The sequence below is a fragment of the Medicago truncatula genome, chromosome 4, assembly GCF_003473485.1.
Source record: "Medicago truncatula cultivar Jemalong A17 chromosome 4, MtrunA17r5.0-ANR, whole genome shotgun sequence".
NCBI lineage: Eukaryota > Viridiplantae > Streptophyta > Magnoliopsida > Fabales > Fabaceae > Medicago > Medicago truncatula.
The window spans coordinates 13,493,102-13,505,961 of NC_053045.1; the positions used below are offsets into that span (position 1 = coordinate 13,493,102).

Below are 12,860 nucleotides of genomic sequence, written 5' to 3' on the forward strand. Positions count from 1 at the left end.
GTCGTGGCATTATTCCTTTAGAGGACCAGCTGTGTGTCATTGGTTGTGGTCATCAGGAGTCGGAGACTCACTTGTTTTTATCTCGTAATTTTTTCGTCCAGAGTTGACAGCTTATTCGGAATTGGTTGTGTTTATGCGGCGGATCCTTGTAATATTGTCAATCATTTTTATCAGTTTGACACTTCTTTACGTTTTGGCAAATCAAGATGCCCTCTTTTGCATTTGATTTGGTTTGCAAATGTGTGGATGTTATGGAAGGAAAGGAACGAAATGTTATTCCGTGGTCAAGAACGATCTCCCTATCAGATTTTGGAGGCCGTTGAACTCCTATCATTTGGTGGTATAAAGTTAAATTTGTTGCTTTTCCTTATAGTTTTCATAATTGGTGTTAAAACCCTTTCTTTTGTGCGGTGTTGGCTCATTTTTGTTTTGTTACATCTGAACTGTTATTGTATCTTTTGGTTGTCTTCTATGGTACACCTTGTACCTTGAAAAGAAGCCGTTTTCAGTTATATATTTCATTTTGATTTCTTCAAAAAAACTTTTAAGATCTTTAAATGGTAAATTTTAAAAATTTATATAACCAATGCATTAGAAATTATAATATTTAACTTTTTATAAAATAAATTCTTCTTTTTGAATCTTTAAAGAATACCTCGGAGACACTTATTAACAAAATTGTTTATTTAATTTTACTTAAATAACGAAAAATGCAAGTTTAAAAAACTATACTTTTTTTTAAGGATTAAAAAAACTATACTTTTTCCAAGATTCTACACCAAAACCTCCGTTTAGTTTGTCTTGGAGCGTTTTTAATGGGACCATGTGGGGGCATCATCCATCATATTTCATGAGGAGTCAAAGTATAAAATCATCTCATTATTAGTTTTGAATTTGTTTTATAAGTGGGGTCAACTTCCCCTAATTGGCAATGGGTTTATCCATTCCCTACTCTCAAATAACTTTTTTTTTTTTTTTTATAAAAATAAACGATATTCATTTATTCAAATTGATAAATTACATCGATACAATACATATTCAAAGGCACTAAAAATAAGAATGATGAATCTGCGAAGAAACTCACAACATCCATATTAATAGTATAAAACAACAAAGTATTTATGCCTACACATATGACTATATTAAAGTCTCTAGAATATTCATGTCTTTGGATCTGCAACGGCTACGACGCCAAAGTCATTAATCAGATCTGCACTTAATCAAAGCTAATCCTTCAACCTGAATCAAATAAACACCGCACTAAGACGGAAAATCAAAAACACACCGCACAAAGACGAGAAATCAAAACAAATAGAGTCGTGCTGAGACGAAGAAATCACAAAAACAAACGAAAGAAAACTGAAAATATGTGGAAATCACTTATTTAATTAGGATAGAAGAAAAAACAAGTCGGACGGATGATTTTGGGTCAAAATTGACTCTAAATCACCTCTTTCAATAGACAAGAAGAAGAAAAAATCGATGGCTAGGATTTGAGAAGGAGAGAAGAAAGAGAAAGAGACACGATATGCTCTCAAATAACTATAATGCTCAAGTAATCTCTAATATTTTGGATAACACATATTGTTACATATTTACAAATCAATAAGAACTAACAAGACAAATATTTCAAACATTAGAGATTATTATTTTAAATAGTTGACAACGAAGGAGGGAGATTATGTAAATTCAAGAGCAAGCAAGAATAATTTGTTCTAGATAACTTTGAAAACCGTTTATAATTTATATGATAATAGTTTGACACTTATATTAAATGAGTTTTTTTTTTTTTTTTAAGAACTTATATAATGAGTTATAAACACTTAATTAAACTATTTAACGAAACTAGGTCTATATATCATTTGGGACTTGCGTAGATGAAGAAAAATGGTTTGGGGTCTATGTCTCACCATCCGATTGAACTTAAATCAAGTGGAAATGTACATGGATTAATGCAGTAGATATAATTTTCTTTCGAATGAAAAATTATATTTATTGTGTTTGGGAGATCAGTGAACGCTTGGAGCGGCAATGGGTTATACATCTAGGACCTGTCAAAAGAGAGAGACATGACCACACTCTTACCCAAAACCCTAAGACTGAATTTTTATAGGTTTCCTCTTATATATATTCAACGTTTGCTCCATTTCTAATCAATGTGGAACATTATCTCTCACACTTGATTTCTAACAATTTCCTCCTCAAGTGTGACTAACCCACATCACTAGGATGATCCATACTAGGATCCTGCTCCCACTCCCCCAGCAAGCCTAACTAGGCTCTAATACCAATTTATTGGGGAGACTAAGAGCGCTTAAAGCGGCAATGAGCTAAACGTCTAGAACCAACTAAGAGAATTATAGAAGATATTCTAACCGCTAGAATACTTTCAAAACCGGAAAAGAATAGAGAATTATAGAAGATATTAATTTTGTGCGGATATATACGATGTTAAAATCATCTCTCAAGTTGTAATTGACGTGGGGTATGAGTTTCATTTCCTTTCTAGATGATAGGGAAACAACACATTTTTTTCAACTAATGTCATCAATTCGAAGCTCTATTTGAGAGAAAAAAAAAAAAAAAAACAAACATTTGAACAACGTGGACAGAGTAAGATACGTTATGGGCCAATTGTTTTGTTCAAATCATCTACAGATTCTACGTAAGATGCAAATAGCACACCTCCAAGTTGCAGTTACACATTCTGATTTTTTTCGAAAATATTTTGGACTGCAACCTCCAAGTTGCAGACTCTAGATATTTTGGACTGTTGAGCCAATTAAGAAGAATATAGTATCGGAGATTTGGTAACATGGCTCGTGTATTGAGTTTATTAGAAGACAGACAAGTCAATAAGGTTGTTTATGTGTTAGCAAACATCTATAGCTAGTTTTCTTATTTTCGCCGATATACACAATTGCATTAGTACTTTTATTATTGATGAATTGTGGTGGGTTGAAAATCCGACCTAGAGATGTTTATTATTGATGAAACGAGTTAAGCTTTATTTTCACTAAGGCCGCCCATAGATTGTACTTGTTTCAGTACTTTTATTATTGATGAAACGAGTTAAGTTTATAGCCGTCACAAAAACAAAAACTATTCTTCATGAAAAAACATGAGTTTGATTTAGAAGGCAGTCAAATTTATACAAAAATAAATGAGTGTTCATCTGCTAACTACGTCATTGTGAATACCTACTAGAAGTCAAATATTTGAATAAAATTTTGTTTTACAATTGATAGAATAAAAAAATTCAAAAATTTATTGTTGGTCTGCCTGTTGTCGATTAAATCACCCCATTGAATGTTATTTTATTTAATATATAGAAATATAATGACTTTTTTTTTTTTAAACAGTTAATGTTGAGTATGAAAGAAAATAGAGATATGTGATAAAATTGTGTGTCTGGATAGTCCTACAGAATGTCTATTATATAGAAGATTTATACACTTAATTACAAAGGAATATTTTAGATCATATTCTATGATAAGTAACTTAGAGAGTAAACTAAAATCTATAAACAATGTAAATATAATTATTTACTATTTCTTTAAATATCAATGGATATCAACACTCCCCTCAAGCCGGAGCATATAAGTTAAATGTGTCAAGCTTGAGACATATGTAACATTTTTTTTAAGGTTTAATAGCAGTTTTCGCCCCTTAATTTTCATAAATTTACGATTTTGGCCCCCTAAAAAAAACTACAAAATTGCCCCCTAAGTTTTGCAACTGCAGTTTTGGTCCCCAATGCCAATTTTTGGTCAAAAAAAATAACATGTGGCACCTCACTTGGGGTGCCACATCAGCGTAGACCGAGTCAAAATTGGTCTTGGAGGCCAAAACTGCCACAGATGCAAAACTTAGGGGGTGGTTTTGTAGTTTTTTTTTCTTAGGGGGCCAAAATATCAACTTTGGGAAAGTTAGGGGGTTAAAACTGCTATTAAGCCTTTTTTTTAATAGCAAGCCACATATATAACTTCTTCTAGGACCTTGCACAGATTTTGTAAAAACATTTTCAATTGATCATTTGAATTGGCAAAGTTTGTGATGGATTTTGTAAAAACATCCGCCAAATAGACTTAAGGCAATATGCAACGTGCCTTGACTATCACATACAAATGACATTATTTGTGCTTCTTCTAATTGAAGTTCTCTGAGTAGCTGATTCAACCAAATGAGCTCACATGTTACATGTTACAAGCTGCTTGAAATGAGCATGTGTTTTCGTGGATCATAACTGAAAATGAGACCGAATTTGTAATTTTGAGTCCTTCAAGACAAAAAACAGCCAAATGTGCACTCATGTGAAGGGCACGTGTGGGAATTTACGCCATACAAAGAGTCACCGCGTGAAAGGTTATCTGCGGCGGAGATTTCAATGACAAGACAAACTATGGATTGCGGTGTAGTAGGTTTTTAGAAAGGTCGCCATAATGAACGACAATGGTAGTGGTGGTTTCTAATGAATTTAGATGTCAGAAAGTGTCATGGTAGTGAAGGAGGACAAACCGGAGTTGAAACATAGTTTATCGAAAAAATTTCTCCCCGAATGACAATGGATCCATTGAGTAAACACGATTTAGAGTTGCCTCTCAAAAGGCTCTAGATACCATGTTGAGTAAGAGAGAAAAGAGAGACATACAACAAAACTGTTTTGTCTGAATTACGTTACGAAAGGTCTATTACATAGGAGATTATACGCTTAACTACAAAAGAAATATTCTATATTATAACTGGAAAGAGTAAATTAATTTTTTTTTTTTTTTGTTAAGTAATCTAGTGGTTAAAATTCACACAATTAAATTGTGGAGAAGTGGGGTTTATCCGGGGTTCGAACCACGGATCCTGCATATAAAATGCAATACCCCTACCAATTGAACTAAACTCACGGAGATAAATTAAAATATATTTACAACGTAAATATATTATTTGATATTTATTTAAATATTAATGAGTATCAACAATTAATTGTTAATAATCGAACGCGAGATCAATTTTATCACCACACTCCGTGAAATCAATTGGACAGACTAAATTCAATCTATAAACTTTTATTGTTGTAATGAATATATAGATTGAATGAGTTTATGTTTTGCTGATTATTTGGAGGGATGGTGAACACAAATATAATGATATACCAAATCGAAAAATTATAATATATTGTAAACCAATCTTTGCCCTTTTTAAGAAGAAAAAAAAAAAAATCAAAATCTCAAACATTTTTTAGAAACGACAGACTATTCAATTATATGATTCAACTTTTCAATTATATGATTCGAGCAAACAAATTCAACCTAACTTAGCAGATGTCTATGTTTGGTGTCTAAATATTTTAGATTGATTGATTTAAAAGTTAAAAGCAACACATATATGTAAGGATTTATCTAAGAGTTTGCATTAAGAAAACCCATCCCCGTTCACAGAAGTTTTTAAATTTACTTTCTTTCGATCCTTCAATCCGGGCAAAATTTATCTGGAACGGCCAATTAGGACGAAGCTTTTGGCCATTATGAATGAAATATTGCACTGTTATGTTTAAAAAAGCTAATGAAATGTTGCACTATTAAACAAACAAAAAAACTAATTTTTTTTACTCTTACTTTTTACTCTTAGTGTCTATAATTTAAAATAGAAAATAAATCATCCCCTCCGAAACTCACCATCCAAACATAATAAATATGATGTAATAGTTCAATAGGAGCTCTAGACTCCAATACAAAAACTAAAAGTTGCATAAAAAAAGCAAATGTCTTTGGAACGATTTGCAGGGAAAAACCTACATGAGCTTAAGTCAGATTCCCTCAATCACTAAAAGAAGATAAACTCATACTCCCTCTGTTTCAAAATATAAGCAAATTTTACTTTTTAGGTTCATTCAATTAATGATGTATGTGGTTCATATATATGAACCACATACATCATTAATTGAATGAACCTAAAAAGTAAAATTTGCTTATATTTTGAAACGGATGGAGTACAGATTAGTGGGGAAGGAAATCTATGACCATGAGGCTAAGAGGCTTTCTTGGGAGGCGTCATGTTAAAAAGAAGGAATACAACTGCTTTGATGGTAGTAATCTTGAACAGCGAAAAAGTGAGTATATATACCAACAAACCTGTACGGCGTAAAGTCAAGTTAAAAGAGAAATGTTGTGACACCGATTTGTACATGAACAAAATATTTAGAATTTGAAAGAAATTTTTACCAGTTTGAAGACTAGGAAAATCAGCATCAAAACTGCTTGTTCCCCGATTACTAAAATACTGGATAACCTACAGAAGAATTTCCATTCAATCAAATGGGCATTTCTGAGGAAAAAGTGAACTATCAACAATAAATTTATGTAGCAAATGCATTTGAAATTAATATGCATATGTTGTAGCTGATAAGACATAAAGTTATCAGCCTCGGAAAGCGGCGCGTAGCTGCTGACCTAAAAAGCGCTATAGTGGGATAGTGCATATAAGACTCAAGGTAATTGAGCAAAAACATTCAAATCCGGAAAAATGGCTATTAAAACAAGGTTTATTACAAGCATTTAGCAGCCGTCGCGACCGCAAATGGCTTTGATTTGGGCCTCTATATTGGGCTGTGATTGAGTTTTGAAAATGAACTGCTGAAACTTGAAAATAATTGAGTGTTGTGCAGTTTGGTTATTGCAGTTTAAGTACGGTTATTTGGGTTCGGTCAGGTTAGCAAACTGTGTTTGAAACATAGGTTCAGTTTGTAACTCACAGAAATGGATCAGTTGATTTTAGTGCAGTTTGGTTCGGTTCAGGTTTTAAGTTTGTTTGAACAGTCCTATGATTTGGGTTGTTTGAAATGCATGTGTCATTGTGGGATTTGGCTTGTTTTAAATGATTGCATGTGTCATTGTGGGATTTGGGTTGTTTGAAATGCAAGTTGCACTTTAGAGAGGTTGCGGTTATGGTGCATAAGGAAATCCTTATGCACCCTTGCATAAATCCAGAAATGGTTTCTGTGAGTTGTACTCCAAAACCATTAGATATACTTAATGGTTTCCAGCACCCTGCATAAATCATAGTATGTTTTGTATAAAATTATGCCAAAACCATTTTGCTGTGGAAATGGTTTCTGTGAGTTGTACTCCAAAACCATTTCTGGATTTATGCAGGGTGCATAAGAATTTCCTTATGCACCATAACCGCACCCCTTTAGAGAGTAGAAGGCATGGGAAAAAGGAGTATGTAAAGAGAAAAACATAAAACACACCTATTATTCATCAAATATCCAGTAAAAGGAAGCACTTTCTTATAAAACTATATCCTGTAAAAGGAAGCATTTTCTTATAAAACTTCAATGAATTATTGACATATTTACCTTCAGCAGGGAATACCGGTTAGCAAGAGTAGCCGCGAATAGAAGCAATGCTAGGGAAGATAGAACAGCATATAATCTCAATAAACTCGACCGGCTTCGTCTTCTACCTTTCACACAAAATTGACAGAGATAGCTCAATTTAAAGGTTCATATAAAAAAACTCAATAAAATAATAAAGTTCAAGGTTTAGCAACCTATATCGGCAATGATCAACAAAACAACACTAGCAATAACAGAAGAAATGGCAACTGTATTTGGTGTATCCTCTTTTATTCCTGGTAAAAATGCAAATATCACTCCTATTAACAGAAACAAAGCCTGCAGGGTACAATTTAATATTTCAGATCTATACAAGACAAAAATAAAGATGGCAGTTGATACAAATATACAGATTCATTCTTTGTCGCAAAAAATTCAAAAAGATAAAAATAAAATTATTGCATAACTATGAACATCAATCAAACAAATAGACTACGGCATTTATAAAGCTAAGAATATTACAACATAAAACTACTCCCGGCTCGCAACTGAAACTTCCTTACTAAGATAGTTTCTTTACTAGTCAAATGTATCTTGAGGAGCAGAACAAAACAGTTTAACCATATTGAGTTTTTTATAATAATTCATAACCATTCTTCATTGAATATAACTAACATCAAACCGAGTTAATCCAATTAGTACTATCTCGTATTCGCAAATATGCCAAACTTCCAATGCAGGAAAATAAATATGTATTGTAGAGTTGTTGTAATACTGGACCAAAAACACGGCCAATTGATAACTTTTTTTTACACATTTCTTGCAAGTGAAGGAGCATAATTAACCAATATAGACCTGTTATGTTCAGTAATTTCAGCTAGAAATCTTTTCTAAATAAAAACTTGTCTCCAATGTTTTCTCAATTCCACGGCATTCCAATTGTCTCTATGCCTCTGAAACAGGCGTATACTAATATGAGTAAATACCCAACTAAGTCCGAGGCAAAGTATACAGAGACCTATTTGGTCCTGAAAAATTGAAAATGTCAATTTGGTCTTTAAAATCGCAACTATAGATCAAATTAGCCCTTATACAGATAATGTTTAGGGATATTTTAATTCACATTTAAGATTCTGAAAAACTGAACTTCTATTAATAACCCCGAATTTCCAATCACAAGACGTTATCGGAACGGAAAACTACAAGGATAGAACGATTGAAACAAGGTACAAAGCCGAAACTACAACAGAAAAATAAAACACATTCTAAGAACCCCCTTGTCCACAACAGAAATCTAAAGCTCAGGCGCACAGCCTATACCAGACAAGCGAAAACCAGAAAACCACATGCACATCTAAGCTAACATGAATACAAACCAGAAAAAACACTACCTCTCCAAACCAACTTAAAACACAAATGAAGAAACCTGTTGGAGCCAAAACCTGGAGCCCCAAAATATGAAGTAAGAGATTAGTCCAGTTCCAATCAAAATTGATCTAGTGTAAACCGGATCGAAGTATATTCAACATAGTATATACAAGGTGTTTTCCAATGCCACAGAGTTGTTTTAGTTCACAGTGAGATTATAGGGAAACTATAGACAGGACTCGATGGAAGAGTTGGTGAAATGTGTGTGTTGTGTTAATCGTGGCGCGAAACCATCTTTATATAGGGATTACATCAACAATCCTAATTGAATGATCAGCGCTCCTGTGCGGTCAAGCGCACCAAAGTCCTCTGTCCATCCTCGATATGGACTGAAGCCCAACCCGGAACAAAAACCAAGCCTACCACCAGTCCCCCCAAGATAAACACTGTCCAACAGCCAGAAAATTCCACCAACTTTGCCGAAACTTTAGTTTCTCATAGTTTCTTAAGGTCTTCCTCAGCCTCTAGTAATTAGACTACCTTCCAACTGATCTATTCTCCTAACTACATAATTTACCGATATTCTCTCTACATGTCTAAACCACCTAAGCCGAGTTTCCACCATCTACATGTCTGGTCTTACCACGCATCCATTGTAATTATAAAATAAAAACTAAAATAAATAAAATCAATGGTACCTCAATGATAAATAAGACAGAGAGACGTTTCTTCCCCTTTGCAACAAGTTGATACCCTAATTAACAAAAAATCAAAACGAATTAAGGTTAATTTAATATAAAATAGAAAAAAGGGGAATGATTAGGGATTTAGAGAATGGAAATACTGACTTGAATCAACAACCATACGGTAGGAATAATCAGAACCATCGGTTCCTGAAGGTCTTCCCAACGCTGATTTTCTTTGCTGCATTTTTTCTTCTTTTTTCTTTGTTTTCACTTTTCAAATCGGAAGCTTAGTACAATGTAGTGGGAAGAAGAAATTATTTTAGCACCACATCTAGACAATTTGATACTCGCTCCCTACCTCCGATAAGAATATTATTTTATTAGTCATTAACGAAATAAAAATTTATATTATATTTGTTTTTTTTTTTTTTAAAATAAGTTTCATTTGTTTATTTAGGGAAAGATAAGTTTAATTTGTTACATGCTTAAAAAAGTTTTTTTTTTAATAAACAAAAATGATATATATATATATATATATATATATATATATATATATATATATATATATATATATATATAACTGTAGTTTACCCAGTACAAGACGCGCAAAGGGGAAACCACTCAAGAATATTTACAAGAAATAAAGCGGCACCAAGATCCGGCACCACTAAAACAACAAAACAGACAAAAAACTACACGTGGACGCCCATACAAAGGAGGGGTTGCTTCCACCAGTCATTATAGCTATAAGTGAAAACTGCCTGTTTTGATTTTAACCATAAAAAAGATGTCATTTTAACCTTTTCTATGAGGTTGAAAGGTGTCGATACCGTGTTGTTGAACACGCGATCGTTCCTTTCCTTCTAAAGAATCCAAACCGAGGTGAACCAAATAATCTTGAAAAACAGATGCGTAGATTGATGCAAACCAGGCATTGTAATAAATTGCGTGTAATGGTGATGAAGATCACGCGGTGAAACCGTAGAAATACCTAGCCATAGCCAAACCTGATACCAAAGGGAACCAAAGACTTCACACTCCAAAAATAAATGTGTTGCTGTTTCGTGGCTGCCACAACCAGACACACAAAATGCTTCCTCATGAGATAGAGCCCTCTGCCTCACCAAATTGTCCTTGGTTGGAAGTCTATTGCGAAGAAGGCGCCACACGAACACTGACACCTTAGAAGGAATATGTTGATGCCAAATATCGACAAACTAGGACCTGTCCGTCAACTCGGTCGTAGTAGTGAGAAAACGGTAAGCCCCATGCATAGAATATCCATGAGTACGGTCTAGCAACCACTTCCAAGTATCTTCGACATGTTCCTGAAAAACAATATTATGGAGTAACATAAAACACTCCCTCACACTCTCCTCCTCCCACGCCAACAAACGTCGACGCCACACCCACTCCCTCCCATCAGCCGCCCCTAAATCCCTCCTCATCTTCTCCGCCGAACACTCCTTGTCAACGGACAAGTCAAAAAGCCGGGGAAATTTTAAACGCAAAGGAATATCCCCAACCCATATGTCATGCCAGAAAAAAGTCCCCTTCCCATTACCAACTTCCTTCCTAACGTTGTTATCAAACCAACTTTCAACACCCTCACCAACCCCTTCTCGGACCCTACCCACAGACCGCCACCAAGCCGAACAATGATGACCTCCCTCTTTCAACCGACCCCCCTCCTCCCCGTAGCGAGCCTTTAAAACACGGTACCAAAAACCCTCTCTATCTACCAACATCCTCCAGCACCATTTACCTAATAAAGATAAATTAAAAGTGTCTATCCTCCTAACCCCCAAACCTCCTTCCTCCTTTCGAGTACAAATCGACTCCCATTTTATCCAAGCAATTTTCCTAAAATCCTCACCACCCCCGCAAAAAAAAAATTTAAAAATAGATTCAATAGAAGAAATTGTACCTGCAGGGGCTTTGAAAAAGGAAAGAAAGTAAACCGGAAGAGAGGACAAGACTGATTTCAGAAGGACCAGACGACCATCGAAGGATAGAAACTTATGGTTCCACGACGACAGGCGCGAGACAATGCAGTCGATAACAGGTTTCCAAAAAGAAAGTTTTCTAGAATCACCTCCTATAGGCAGCCCTAAATAGACAAAAGGAATGGCACCTCTTCGACAATTCATCAACTTAGCCGCCTCTGATAACCAAGAGACGGGAATATTAACAACAGTCAACATGCTTTTGTGGAAATTCACTTTGAGACCTGACAACTCCTCAAATAACAACAACACCGATCTCATTGTGCGAAGATTTAACTAGCTCTTCTCACCTATAATGAGAGTATCATCCGCAAACTGAAGATGCGTCAACCGAACAGCTGCATTAACACCAATTCTGTAACCAGTAAAAATATGCGCCCCCTCAGTTGCAGACATTAGCACATTAAGACCTTCAGCAGCTAATAAAAAAATTAAAGGCGACAAAGGGTCACCTTGACGAAGTCCCCGCTCTAAAGGAAACTCATCCGTCGAACTTTCGTTAACCAGAACTGACGCCTTGGCCGTGCCAACACATTCGGATATCCACTTCCTCCATAACATTGGAAAATTCATTTTTGCCATCACGGAATCCAGGTAATTTAAATCAACAGAGTCATAAGCTTTCTCAAAATCAACTTTGAACAAAAGAAGCTCTTTGTTCAACCGAGTCGCTTCATCAACTACTTCATTTGCAATTAAAATACCATCCAAGATCTGTTTCCCACGAACGAACGCCGATTGAGACTCTGAACCACACTCCCTATCACAGACCGCAATCTATTTGCAAGAACCTTAGCAAGAATCTTATAAAGGCTTCCGACCAAGGAAATAGGTCGAAAGTCATTCAATCTTTGCGGACTAGTCACCTTCGGAATGAGAGCAATAAAATTGTAATTTAAACCCTTTGTCAACTTACCATTTCGATGAAACTCCACCATAAACCGTAACAAATCATCCTTTAATAAATTCCAAAATTCCTTGATAAAACCAAAGCTAACACCATCAGGTCCCGGACTCTTATAACTGTCGCAATCCCAAATGACTTGTTTCACTTCCTCCATAGAAAACGGCTTAGTTAATGTTCCCCCCTCAATAAAAGATAATTTGCGAAAGTTGAGGCCCTCAACTGCTGGCCGTGCTGCACCCGTGGACTTAAAGTGATGAGAAAAATGATTGAAAACAGTCGTGCGGATATCATGAACTCCTTCAACACCACCACCATCAACCGACACCATGTGAATGGCATTATGACGTCGTCGATTCGACATATAGTTATGAAAGAACCTCGAATTTGCATCCCCCTCCTTCAACCAATTCATTGTTTGTTAAAAGTACAAAATACTTATTATCTATATTTATAGTTTTAATTAAAATCAAATTAATTTTAATCGAAATTTCATAAAAACTATTGTTTATAATATATACACATCAAATTAATTTTAATCAAAATTCATAAAAATTACTGTTCAT

At 34.8% G+C, this 12,860-nt stretch overlaps 1 protein-coding gene across 1 annotated transcript; it reads right to left on the minus strand.

Annotated features, from left to right (window-relative positions):
* Positions 1 to 5,912: 5,912 nt before the first annotated feature.
* LOC112421070 (uncharacterized) lies at positions 5,913 to 9,726 on the minus strand. The gene is made up of 6 exons (XM_024781166.2): positions 9,547 to 9,726; positions 9,397 to 9,452; positions 7,546 to 7,669; positions 7,352 to 7,458; positions 6,216 to 6,282; positions 5,913 to 6,125 (listed from the first exon to the last, which is right to left on the minus strand). Exons 1-6 carry the CDS (start codon positions 9,626 to 9,628, stop codon positions 6,022 to 6,024), a joined length of 540 nt encoding a protein of 179 aa, XP_024636934.1. The 5' UTR covers positions 9,629 to 9,726; the 3' UTR covers positions 5,913 to 6,021.
* Between the last annotated feature and the right edge of the window lie 3,134 nt (positions 9,727 to 12,860).

Coding starts and splice junctions, on each gene's coding strand:
- LOC112421070 (XM_024781166.2), bottom strand. CDS start 9,628: ATGCAGCAAAGAAAATCAGCGTTGGGAAGACCTTCAGGAACCGATGGT. Junction 9,453..9,546: donor CCGTATGGTTGTTGATTCAA/GTCAGTATTTCC, acceptor TTTGTTAATTAG/GGTATCAACTTGTTGCAAAG. Junction 7,670..9,396: donor CTGTCTTATTTATCATTGAG/GTACCATTGATT, acceptor TGTACCCTGCAG/GCTTTGTTTCTGTTAATAGG.